The sequence below is a fragment of the Patella vulgata genome, chromosome 8 (assembly GCF_932274485.2).
Source record: "Patella vulgata chromosome 8, xgPatVulg1.2, whole genome shotgun sequence".
NCBI lineage: Eukaryota > Metazoa > Mollusca > Gastropoda > Patellidae > Patella > Patella vulgata.
This window is the reverse complement of record NC_065886.2, coordinates 53,503,394-53,515,820: the sequence shown is the minus strand read 5'-3', so window position 1 is coordinate 53,515,820 and position 12,427 is coordinate 53,503,394. Positions and strand designations below refer to the sequence as shown.

Below are 12,427 nucleotides of genomic sequence, written 5' to 3'. Positions count from 1 at the left end.
GATGCTTCTGAAAAATTACTTATCATATCGGTAAATTGAATTTTTTGAACAATTGCTTTTTATTGACGATTTTTAGATGATTTATCGGTGTTGACCTGTTATGAATATCGAAATGGCCCAATCTGATTAAAACACAGATCTTATTTCGTTTCGTTTTTTATAGTTCAAAATTTCGTTTTTTTTCTCTATACTACACTAGGGTTAAGGGTTAGGTTTAAGAATTTGGGGGGAGAGGTCCGTGGTTCAATCCCGGTGTTGGTCGAGAAAGTTCTCTGGGATTTTTCAGGGTGATTTCCCTTGACAGTGATGCAGGAGGGGGGGGGGGCTGGCAAGGACAGTGTGTAGTGTACACATTGACGTGCAGGAATAAGAACTATTGATAGTTGGAATTCAATATAAGAGTAGGCCGTAGTGCCGCTGCCAGGGCAAAATTGTCCTCATAGCACACTGTATGGCGTATGCCCATCTTCATTAGTCCAATCAGTGCAGAAAAGTGGGACGTTAAATCCCATTCCATTTCATTTACTACAACTTTAAATGGTTATACCACAGTAATAATACGACCAATCACTTCCACCTCTACCCGAACCCCGCTGACTCACAACACTATTATATTCTTACTTCATAAAAGATCAGCCTGGGATCACGGTGGCTTGCTAGTCTGGAGGTCGGGTGTTCGATCCCTGCTTTGGCCGAGAAAGTTCACTCAGATTTTCCGGCGTGGTTCCCCCTTGTCAGTGATGCAGGAAGGTGGGCTTGACAAGGACAGCTGTCTAGTCGTTCGGATGGGACGAAAAACCCAGGTCTCGTGTACACATTGGCGTGCACCTAAAGATCCCTTGACAGTTGGAATTCGATATAAGAGTAGGCCGTAGTGCCGCTGACCGAGAAAAATTTCCCTCATAGCACACTGTATGGCGTATGTCCGTCTTCATTAGCCCAGTTCGGAGCAGAACAGTAGGACATTAAACCCCATTTCATTTCATTTAAAAGATCAGTAGTTGTTCTATACATTTACTAATTGAACGTTGCTACGAGATTTTTTTTTCTCGCTTAATTTAAGTATTTTTCTACCGAAAGGAAAGCGAAAAGCAGAAAGGTGCATCCAAGGATGGCAAAGTTAAGGGAAGACGACAGCCCAGGAGAGAAGCGAGGCGTGAATCGAGGCTTAGACGTCAGTCGGTGTTAGAAGAAAAATATATCAAAATTCGAGCTACGCCGTTTAGAAGATTCTGTCGAATGATTTATCATATTGTAGCTTTATGTAGAGTTACGAGAAGACAACTAAAGGTATATTAATTACTATTGTATTAAAATCAATTCGAAAGTCGGAAAATAAATGGGCAGAAGAATTACTTAAAATTATATCCAATATAAAACTTATCTGTGTCGAAAGATATTTCTAATCATTCGTTTTGAGTGTTTGAATAACTTAACCCTTGATTATCAAGTCCCGTTAACACCAATCTGATCAAAACACAGATCCTATTTCGTTTCGTTTTTTATAGTTCAAAATTTCGTTTTCCTTGTCTTCACTACACTAGGATCTGGAAGAGTTGTTACATAACATGCGTCCTGGATAGTGTGAGGGATTAGCCAATGAAACCATCTGTTATGGCGACTTCTTGGCGTGCGTTGCACGGAACTGTAGGCAAAACACTAGAGACGTCAATGCTGATTGATTAATCAATGTCTGACGTAATAGGGTCAAAAGCCGCTCATACAACCAACCCCTGACGTGAGCTCTCAATACAATTGGTCAGATCTTCTTGCAGTGTAGGCCATCAAAAGTATATAAAAAAACCAAACGAAATATAGGTCTGTATTTTAATCAGATTGTGATAACACGACGTTCATTAATTTAGTCTAGATTTTAGCCTAGCCTATTATAAGTTGGAGAGAGGGAGAGAGAGAGAGAGAGAGAAATGCGGTTTAACGTCCACTCGACACGAATAAACAATTTTCACTTCAGAAAGATGAAATGAAGAATACCAAGTTTGAGCGAGTCGCTGCCGATGGCGAAGTTTTATCATTCGATCCCCAGGACTATAAGTCTGCTTCTAAAACGTATGGAGGTTTAACTAAAATGGCCCGAAAAGCTTTAACCAAACGGCAAGATGACCGCAACGATGTCGACATACTAGTGTTAATGGTAATGTGATGTTATATAATGTATAGACAGGCCTGTAACTAAGGCGCGGGGGGGGGGGGGCGCAGGTGGAGGGGGCAAAGTTTCGCCACCACCCCTGGAAAAATTGTCGACAAAAAAATAAAAATAGATATACATTGTCCGTCAATTTTACAACACCCCTGAGAACACTTCCCGTCCCCTCACCCCTCATTGCTCTGAGCTAGTTACGGCCCTGTTTTTAGGGCTAAATCTATTTGTTAAGAGTAGGTCAATGAGATGTAATTAAGGGTAGGGCACGTGATTGTTGGCGAGATTGTAGGTTAGGGTTAGAGTAAGTATTGGGGCTAGGTTCAGGGTCAGGTTTAAAAATTTGGGGGAGAGGTTAAGTCTAGCACTGAGCTAGGATGATGAAAATTTGGTTCGTGATTTTATATTGAGATTGCGAAATTTTATTGACCGAAATTGACATATTATGTTGTGGATTGTTTTCTGAGTTTGCAGTCTTTCAAATATAATTGGACGGCACGTCATCTAGACATATATCAAACACAATTTAACGTTTTTAACTTTATTTTATTATGTCAATGCCATGGAAGATCGAATACCCATTGTTGACATACGCCATGATTTAATTGGAATAGGATTTGAATGCCTTCACTGTTATACAAGGCAGTATATAGTTATACATGTTTTCAATATTCTGTATTTATTTTACCATTAGTATATATTTCCTTACCATTTATACAGCTATTATAATCTAATGTAGATGTATTTATATAACAGGGCGGATCCAGGGGTGTGTGTGCGGGGCGGGGGTGTGGGGTCTGGTGGGTCCAAACCCAATCTGCTCAGCTATATTATTATAAAAAAAGTTTTAAAAAAACACCTTTTATGAGAAAAGTGTTACGGTCGTGTGCTTTATCCTTTATTATCAAATGGTGGGATGGCATTGGCATTCGAAGCTTGAAATAATGATATAGACATATGTGATATCACAATTAATGCTTTGCATCGATGGAATTGAATCACAATGTGATTCAATTAATTCATTATAAAAATTACCATCAAACAGGGTGTTGGATTTCTCTGTTTAAAAAGCTCTAATTTAAAGACGATGATGGCATCATACATTGTCTACTGTCAAATTTCCTTAAGAGCCTGGCAAACCCCCCCCCTAAAGAAATCTCTGGATCTGCCCCCGTATAGGTTTTATAAAGGTAAGTAATGGTTATATTGTTCTAGATTGTTTATTTATTTATTTATTTTTACTTTTCGTTGTTAACAGGGGCCACGTGAAGGAGACGTGATTTGCATTAAGGGTTTAGAGTTTTTGCGCCCCCTTGAGATTTTTGACAAATTCAACTTCAAATTCCGACCTTCCTTTATACTTCATAACCATATTGACGTGGCTGATCATGTATGCCACAAATCGACTCTAGAATATCCCAGAGAGCCCGTTATTTTTCGGCGACGGGGGTGCGGCGAGGAACCCCCCCCCCCCCTAACGATATAAATACACTGTATTTGGTCAGCTCTATTGTCGGTGCCTGAAATACTGCCAGACTTCCCCCCCCCCTTAACCCAGTGTCCACCAGTGGCTGGCGCCGCCACTGACCGTTTCGTTACCTATGTTTTGTATTCATATTTTTTTACTAACAACATGTTAACCAAGGACGACCTGGGGGAGCATGGAGACTATGAGCCTTGCGCCGTGACCCCCCCCCCCCCCGCCCTGTTGTCCCGCTCTCTAAAATAGTAAGTGCAGGGGGACTGCACCACACAAAATTTACGCAAAAACAAATACACGGACAGGACATCATACCCAGGAAAACACAAACATACAGACCATTAAAAAAAAGTGAATGGATCCGGGGGCTAGCCGTAAGCGTCAACTGCACTGTACAGTCCCGGGTCTGTAGTGACACAGATTTCACTCAAATTTGAAAACAATTAGGAAAACAACCCAAAGAACCCATTGTGTAATGCCAGCATGAGTCATGATCTGCTATATATGCTACACGAAATACGAATGTAAGCATATGTAGTAAAATTCAACTATACAAGTAACCACATCGGTGAAATGTATAAAAAAAGTAGTCTAAAAGAATGCGCCCCCCCCCCCCCCTCGAGAATATCCAGTGTACCAAACCTCCAGAGTCTGCTTTGCCTAAGGATTTATCAAAAACGACTAAATGCATGAGTAAAACGGGCCCTCAAACTATCTGAGAACATTAACTTCTTTAGGGGTCTCTGAGCCTACCATACTAGCAGACTCCTTCTCAGTCAATCCCTGACGTTAACTAAACATAAGGTTCAACCAGTATTTTCGCTTAAGAAATAAATTCAGTTAACTGAAGTGGTATACCAGAACGTGTATTAAAGCAGTACACATAGACTACTTCCACCTATAGAACGTATATTGGTGTGATACACATAGACCACTTAGAGAACGTGTATTGATGTTATATACATATAACACTTACAGAACGTTTATTGGTGTTATATACATACACCACTTACAGAGTGTGTATTGGTGTAGTAGTAGTACATGATAATATACATACACCACTAAGAACGTGTATTGATGTAATATACATAGACCACGTGTATTGGTGTAATACACAAAAGACCACCTTGAGAGCGTATATGGGGTGATGTGTATGTACAATTTAAAGAACGTGTATTGGTGTAATTTCAGTTATCGATAATTATTTCATATTTTTATGAAGTGATTTAAATATGTAGAGTTTGCCCGTGTCTGATCTTGTCGGTGATTAGCAGGACCGCACACAGAACGTGTATTGATTGATGTTATAGACAAATAAACAACAGAGAGAGAGAGAGAGGGGGGGGGGCAGAGTTTATCGTCCACTCGACACAAATTACGTCATTTCGGGACTAACATATGGTTTAATTTTATTTCAATAATTCGCTTGTGCGTAGTGGTCTTTAGCAGTGGGAGGAAACCCGGGGACCCAGAGAAAACCCACGAGGTTGATCAGGCAACCTTACTCCTTGTCACGTACAACCGGGGAATCGAAACCACGCCAGTTGACTCAATGACAGACCTAATGATACAATGCGTACGCGCTAACCACTCGGCAACCCAAGCCCTCTAACAACATAGACCACTCATAGAAATGAAATGAAATGGGGTTTAACGTCCTACTGTTCTGCTCCGAAACTGGGCTAATGAAGACGGGCATACGCCATACAGTGTGCTATGAGGGAAATTTTGCCCGGGGCAGCGGCACTACGGCCTATTCTTATATCGAATTCCAACTGCCAAGGGATCTTTTACGTGCACGCCAATATGTACACGGGGCCTCGGTTTTCCGTCCCATCCGAACGACTAGACAGCTGTCCTTGTCAGGCCCTCCGTCCTGCACCACTCAAAGAACATGTATTGATTAATGTAATTATAGAATACGTATTTATTATTTTAACAGGGACAGCTTATTGAACATGAATTATACTTTTATTTGCAGGAAGTTATAAATAGGATGCCATTCTTCCAGAAATATTCCATGTCTATTAAAAGAGATTTAGCAAGATGTCTGGAATATGATAAAGTCGAGGCTGAGAGGGTCGTCATTAGACAAGATCATCCAGGTTTTAAAATGTATTTTGTTTCATCAGGGAAGCTGGGTGTTCGAATGTTAATGACCGATCCAAGAACTGGTATGCGTCACTCGATTTATTATAATTAAATATTTAAGAACAATTAAAATGCTATTTGAACTACCCAAGCAATGAGAAGCTACACCACACCACACCCCAGAGAAAGCGAGAGAAATGGGGTTTAACGTCCAGTCGACACAAACTAGGTCATTTCGAGACTAACACATGGTTCAATTTTATTTCAATAATTCGCTTGCGTAGGGGATTTTAGAAGTGGGAGGAAACCGGAGGACCCGGAGAAAACCCTCGAGGTTGGACAGGCGACCCAGAGAAAGCTGGAGCACAGATCGTCCAATATTACTTTATATTTCGGTGTCATTTTATCTCAGAGGCGAATCTCGAATCTTCGAATGCGGTGTGGTGCTTGAAGGGTTGTTGTTGTTCTGTGTGTTTAACGTGCGCTTCCACCGAAGGGGATATCGCAGACAGGTCGTCTTATTTTCATTTTTATTATCTTAGCGCATGAGTAGGGGTTTTTCCTGTGGGAGGAAACCGGAGTACTCGGAGTAAACCCACGAGAAGGCGCACCTACCTCCTGAAAGGGTTGGGGTTGGGGTCCCTTTTAAGGGAAGATCCGAACCAGCCAAAGGTTAAAAGCTAAAGTCCATTGCAGATTTTGCCATAGGTCACGAGATGTAAATAGGATTAGGACACGTGATTGTTGACGAAATCTGCAATGGGCCTTGGCTTTTAGAACCAAACGCTCAACCCGTGGTTACATCTAGGAACAAAACTTTTGTGCAGGTCCACGGAGCTTTCAATCAATCTGATTAAAAGACAGACCTATATTTCGTTTCGTTTTTTTATGCTTTCGATGGCTTCTACTGCATAAAGATCTGACCAGGTGTAGTCGGAGGTCGCGTCAGAGGTCATACGAGCGACTTTTGACCCGATGACGTCAGACATTTGATTAATCAATCAGCGTTCATGTGTCTATCGTGGGTTATCCATAGTTCCGTGCAACTCATGCCAAAAACTCGCCGTAACAGACCGTTTCATTGGCTAATCCCTTACATCATCCAAAAGGCGGGTTATATAACAATTCCTCCAGATCCTAGTGTAGTAAAGACAAGTAAAATGAAATTTTGAACTATAAAAAACGAAACGAAATAGGATCTATGTTTTAATCAGATTGAGATTCCAACCGAAGCTCCGGAAATATACTGTTATTCAATTAAAGGACATAAGAAGTTTATGTTGTAGAAAACTAGCGTCACATCCTAATCTACCGCATTTCAAATATTACATCTTTTTACACAGGGGAAAAGGTAGTACGTCAAATAAAGGAATTTACATCGGGATGTTATTTTGGTGAACTGGCTTTAATGAGAGATACCAAGAGAACTGCTACAGTTTACAGTAAAAGTAGGTACACGCAATGGAATATCCCGTCAAACCGGGGTGGGGTCCTTACTGAAGTGCTGTGACCGTACGGCAACCTGCATAAGGTCGCCGGCAAACATGAACACATCGCAAGACAATGTCCCAAAAAATTACAAACTTGAAAAAAGTCGCGTTCATACAGCTTTCCAGGTCAGATCGAACCTTGACGTTTGTCATGAACATGCTCAAAAATATGTCATGACTCGGCGATCATTGGGCCACTGCACGATATCTAGCGTTTCCACCACGCCTTTACCACGCTTATGGCGATCTTGACGCGCACTTATTCCATTTTCCGTCGCTGTAGCAGCGAAGTAAGGACGTCGCCGTAGCAGCGAAGTAAGGACGTCACCCCGGTCTGACGGGGGTATTACAGTCATATTTTGATCTAACCAGTACGGTGGTTGTAATTAATGTACAGGTCTTGTCAAACCTTCAAAGGCTAATATCTTAGCTCAGAATAAAGTAATTTGAATGAAATTTTCAAATTATTCATTTTACATTATCTATTTTCGAACTTTTATAGTAAGAATGCCTAGCTCTTTATCTAAATCTTACATAATGTATCTTTAATTAACTTACCATAATCAACTCTCGATGTCATCTTATGTGTCGTATTTTCACTGGATTGGAATCCGATCTGCTGCTCAACGCTCATTGATGATTAAATCCAAAAATGGATAATCAAGACTATGGTTTTTTTTTATCCTACCGGCTTGTTTGTGGCGTGAGATGCATGGAACTGTGGGTAACCCACTAGATACATAAAAACTGATTGGTTAATCAAATGTCTGGCGTTTAAGGGTCTAAAGCCGCTCGTATGACCTCTGACGCGACCTTCCACTACAACTGGCCAGATCTTCATGTAGTGTAGGCCATCGAAAGTATAAAACACGAAACGAAATATAGATCTGTATTTTAATCAGATTGCAATTAAACTCTCTGATAGTTAAAGTACTGTATTCTTATATATTTATTTCTAGAGATTCTTATTTTCAGCAACATGTGAACTGTTGAGTATGACGAAAGATAATTTCAACAAGGTTTTACGAGATGCGTGGGATTATCTCAGAGCAGAAAGAATGAATATTTTAAAAGTTTCACCGTATTTTAAAACTTGGGATGCCCAACAACTAGAAATAGCGGCGGATGTAACTGAACTGAGGGATTACCCAGCTAATAAGGTAAACAAATACACAGTAATTCAATCAAATGTATTCTCGGAGAAAGAGAGAAATGGGGTTTAACGTCAACTCGACACAAACTAGGTCATTTCGGGACTAACATATGGTTCAATTTTATTTCAATAATACGCTTGCGCGTAGGGGTCTTTAGCAGTGGGAGGAAACCGGAGGACCAGGAGAAAACCAACGAGGTTGGACAGGTGATCCTACTCCTTGTCACGTACAACCGGGGAATCGAAACCACACCAGTTGACTCAATGATACAGCGCGGTAATCTCGGCGCTTGTGCATTATCTCAAAAATTCCAATGAGTCTTGCTGGCTTAGTAAACAAGACGCTGGCTCATTAAGCGGGGTGTCTAGGGTTCCCCGGGATCTTGAAGTGTGGCTTCTCTTCTCCTTGTCTGTGGGGCAGGCAGATGAGCTGGCAAGGAACAATGTCTAGTCGTTCGGATGGGACGAAAAAAACGAAGGTCCATGTAGGCTGCACCTTGGCGTGCACGTAATAGAAGCCTTGACAGTTGAAATTCAATTGCTGACTGGACATTTCCAACACTAAAGTATGCCTGTCGTCATTACCTCCACTGGAGCAGAATAATAGGACGTGTCCTGTTGGTTATACCCCCGTCAGACTGGGGTGGCTTCCTTACTGCGACGGAAAATGGTCTCATTAGGGCCACGCTCACATACATGCCAAACTACAGATGTTTTTTGTTAACTTTTTTCTCTGTCTCAATTGAATAACTTATCTTGAACTGTCCTGTGTTCCATTTTTTGTGTTTTGTTCTATCGGTGTTAATATTATTCATACTCACCATTTATATTATTGTCACTTGTCTCTCGTCTTATCAGCTATGCTACGTCACGGATTTAATCCACAAAATTTTACGTTATCCACTATAATCTCTATTCCGAAAAACAGAAAGAAATCTTTAAACGATTCTGAGAATTATAGAGGTATTGCCCTGAGTAGCATCACTGGTAAACTGTTAGACTGGGTTATATTAAATAAGAACAGTGATGTGCTGAAATCATCCGACTTCAAATTTGGTTTCAACAATGATCACTCATTGTAATAAATGAAACCACCAGCTGTGGTTTATGTGTGCCTGCTAGATGCAAGCCGGGCTTTTGACCGAATCCATTTTATAAAGCTATTTATGATACTTATTGACTGTTGAATCTGCCCTTTACAAGCCCGATCCTTACCCAATAATTATGTCTGGCAAAAAGTTAGAGTAAAATGGTCGAATTGCACAGCAATCTGATTCAAATTACTTTCGTTTCGTTTTTTTTATACTTCCGATGGCTTACACTACATGAAGATCTGACCAGTTGTTTTGGGGGTCGCGTCAGGTGTCATACGAGCGACTTTTGACCCTATGGCGTCAGACATTTGATTAACCAATCAGCGTTGACGTTTCTAGGGGTTTATCCACAGTTCCGTGCATCGCACGCCAAGAAGTCGCCGCGTAACAGATGATTTCATTGGCTAATCCCTTACGTTATCCAGAACGCAGTTATATAACAACTCTTCCAGATCTTAGTGGAGTACAGACAAATAACATGAAATTTTGAATTATTAAAACGAAACGAAATAGGATCCGTGTTTTAATCAGATTGATTGCACATCAGAGTCATTTAAAGGAGCTAAATCGCTAACATTTGGGACCTAGAAATTGACAAAAGTGGGTCGCAACGCATAAAATAATGTAGTATGAATGTATATAAACTGATTTACATTCAATGGTTTCCCTTTTTACTCCAATTTCAAATCAGTTATGTTCGGCGAAATAAGCCAGCAGTCTCAAATTTCTAGCGTCTGGTGATTCCTGTCTACATACGCCGTTTGATTTGGTGCATTGTGTCTAGCCTCGTCCCTCGAGTCTCTTGATACAACTGGGGCTGAAGCGCATTATGGTACACGATTCGTGTACTAATGGTAAAATGTTTATTTTGTCTTAAATATTGGATATCAAAAGCCCATCTTTTTCCGGTAAGATGACAACATGAATGTTGATTTAATTTAACAAATAAATCGTGTTTTCAATGTTGAAGATTTTGGATGATATTGAGTTAGAGAGAGAGAAATGGGGTTTAACGTCCACTCGACACAAACTAGGTCATTTCGGGACTAACATATGGTTTAATTTTATTTCTATAATTCGCTTGCGCGTAGGGGTCTTTAGCAGTGGGAGGAAACCGGAGGACCAGGAGAAAACCCACGAGGTTGGACAGGCGACGATATTGAGTTAGAGACTTAGCTCCTTTAATGTGTAGTTCCCTCTCCAGTGTTGTCCACAGTATGATTAGACAAGTTATTAAGCAACTCGTGTGACAGTAAACTAGGTTGCCATATTCTACCGTATGGTCGCAGCAGAGTACTAAAGACGCCATCCGTCTTTGACGGGGGTAATAAGATATTGTAAAGGTTGCTATTATTTATGTGTTTTTTAATGGGTTGTGAAATTGTTTAGTCTATTGTAGGTGACATACCGGGAGTATCAGACTATGTTTATTTTATTACCAATGGTGATTGTACCGTGGTTAGGAAATTAGAAATGATTCGTCAGAAGTCACCCCATCTTGAATCAACACTCCATCTACCGGAGGATGCGTGTGGACCAAGCTTCTTTAAGAAGAACTATGGTCATCATTGGAGAAAGCAGACAGCTGATGTTAGATTTGTAACCATGTTTAATTTGCATGCGGGAGATTATTTCGCTGTCGGTGTGTAGTGTAATATTTTTTATCCAATTTCTTGAGATGCCAGAAACTTTGAGAGAGAGAGAGAGAGAGAGAGAGAGAGAGAGATGAGGTTTAACGTCCACTCGACACAAACTAGGTCATTTCGGGACCAACATGGTTCGATTTTATTTCAATAATTCACTTGCGCGAGGGGTCTTTAGCAGTGGGAGGACCCGGAGAAAGCCCACGAGGTTAGACAGACGACACTACATCTTGTCACGTACAACCAACAACCGGGGAATTGAAACCACACCTGTTGACTCAATGACAGACCTTATGACACAGCGTCACTTTGGTAGTAGCCAAAACAATTACTTACTATTTGATAATTATTGTTATGCCCTTGATCCCTAGCTGGTTCTATTTATCCATTTCATTTGATTCCAGGTGAAAACTTGACAAACACCTTTATTATAAGTAAAGGTAAAGTTCAATGTTTGGTTATAAATTCAGTACAATTTGAAATACAAGCCAAAATGGAGGATTTACAAGAGTGGGCTGCTGTGAGGAACCCAATGCTGCCCTCAAACCAGTTTCTTTATGCTGAATTAATGGCCAATAAATCCTGGTATAATTATAAACAGGAAGTGGTAGAGGAAATAATCAAGAAACGAAAAATACCAGTTACTACAAAACCTGAAGATGTTCCTCTGTCCATCCGTGTTGAACCTAGGGTTTTAAAAAAATAAAATTTAAACCCTTTAGTTTGTCAATTTGATTAAAAAACACAGATCCTATTTCGTTTCGTTTTTGTTTATAGTTCAAAATTTTGTTTTACTTGTCTTTACTGGAAGAGTTGTTATATTACCAGCGTTCTGGTTGAAATGAAGGATTAGCTAATGAAACAGTATGTTACGGCAAGTTCTGGAAGAGTTGTTATTGCCCCAATTGGACTGTTCGTTACATCTAATGAATTAAAATGATGTATGAACAAGTTGTCCATGATAAATAATTTCGCCAATCTGTTTTGTTTCGTTTTTTATAGACCAGAATTTCGTTTTACTTGTCTTTACTACACTAGGATCTGGAAGAGTTGTTATATAACCCGCGTTCTGGATGATGTGAGGTATTAGCAAATGAAACGGTCTATTACAGTGAGTTTGTAGCGTGCATTACACGGAACTGTGGATAAACCACTAGAAACATCAATGCTGATTGATTAATCAATGTCTGACTTTGTAGGGTCAATAGTCGCTTGTACGACCCCTGACACGACCTTCCAGTACAACTGGTCAGATCTTTACGTAGTAGAGGTCATCGAAAGTATAAAAAAAACGAAACGAAATAAAGATCTGTGTTTT

At 40.3% G+C, this 12,427-nt stretch overlaps 1 protein-coding gene across 1 annotated transcript; it reads left to right on the top strand.

Moving 5' to 3' along the window:
• Nucleotides 1–1,227: 1,227 nt before the first annotated feature.
• LOC126830368 (uncharacterized) lies at nucleotides 1,228–11,815 on the top strand (the record flags this gene model as incomplete). Its single annotated transcript, XM_050560753.2, has 6 exons — nucleotides 1,228–1,290; nucleotides 2,027–2,131; nucleotides 5,620–5,779; nucleotides 8,333–8,379; nucleotides 10,856–11,108; nucleotides 11,514–11,815. Coding segments are annotated over 6 exons (930 nt in total), but the record flags the coding sequence as incomplete, so codon positions are not given.
• Between the last annotated feature and the right edge of the window lie 612 nt (nucleotides 11,816–12,427).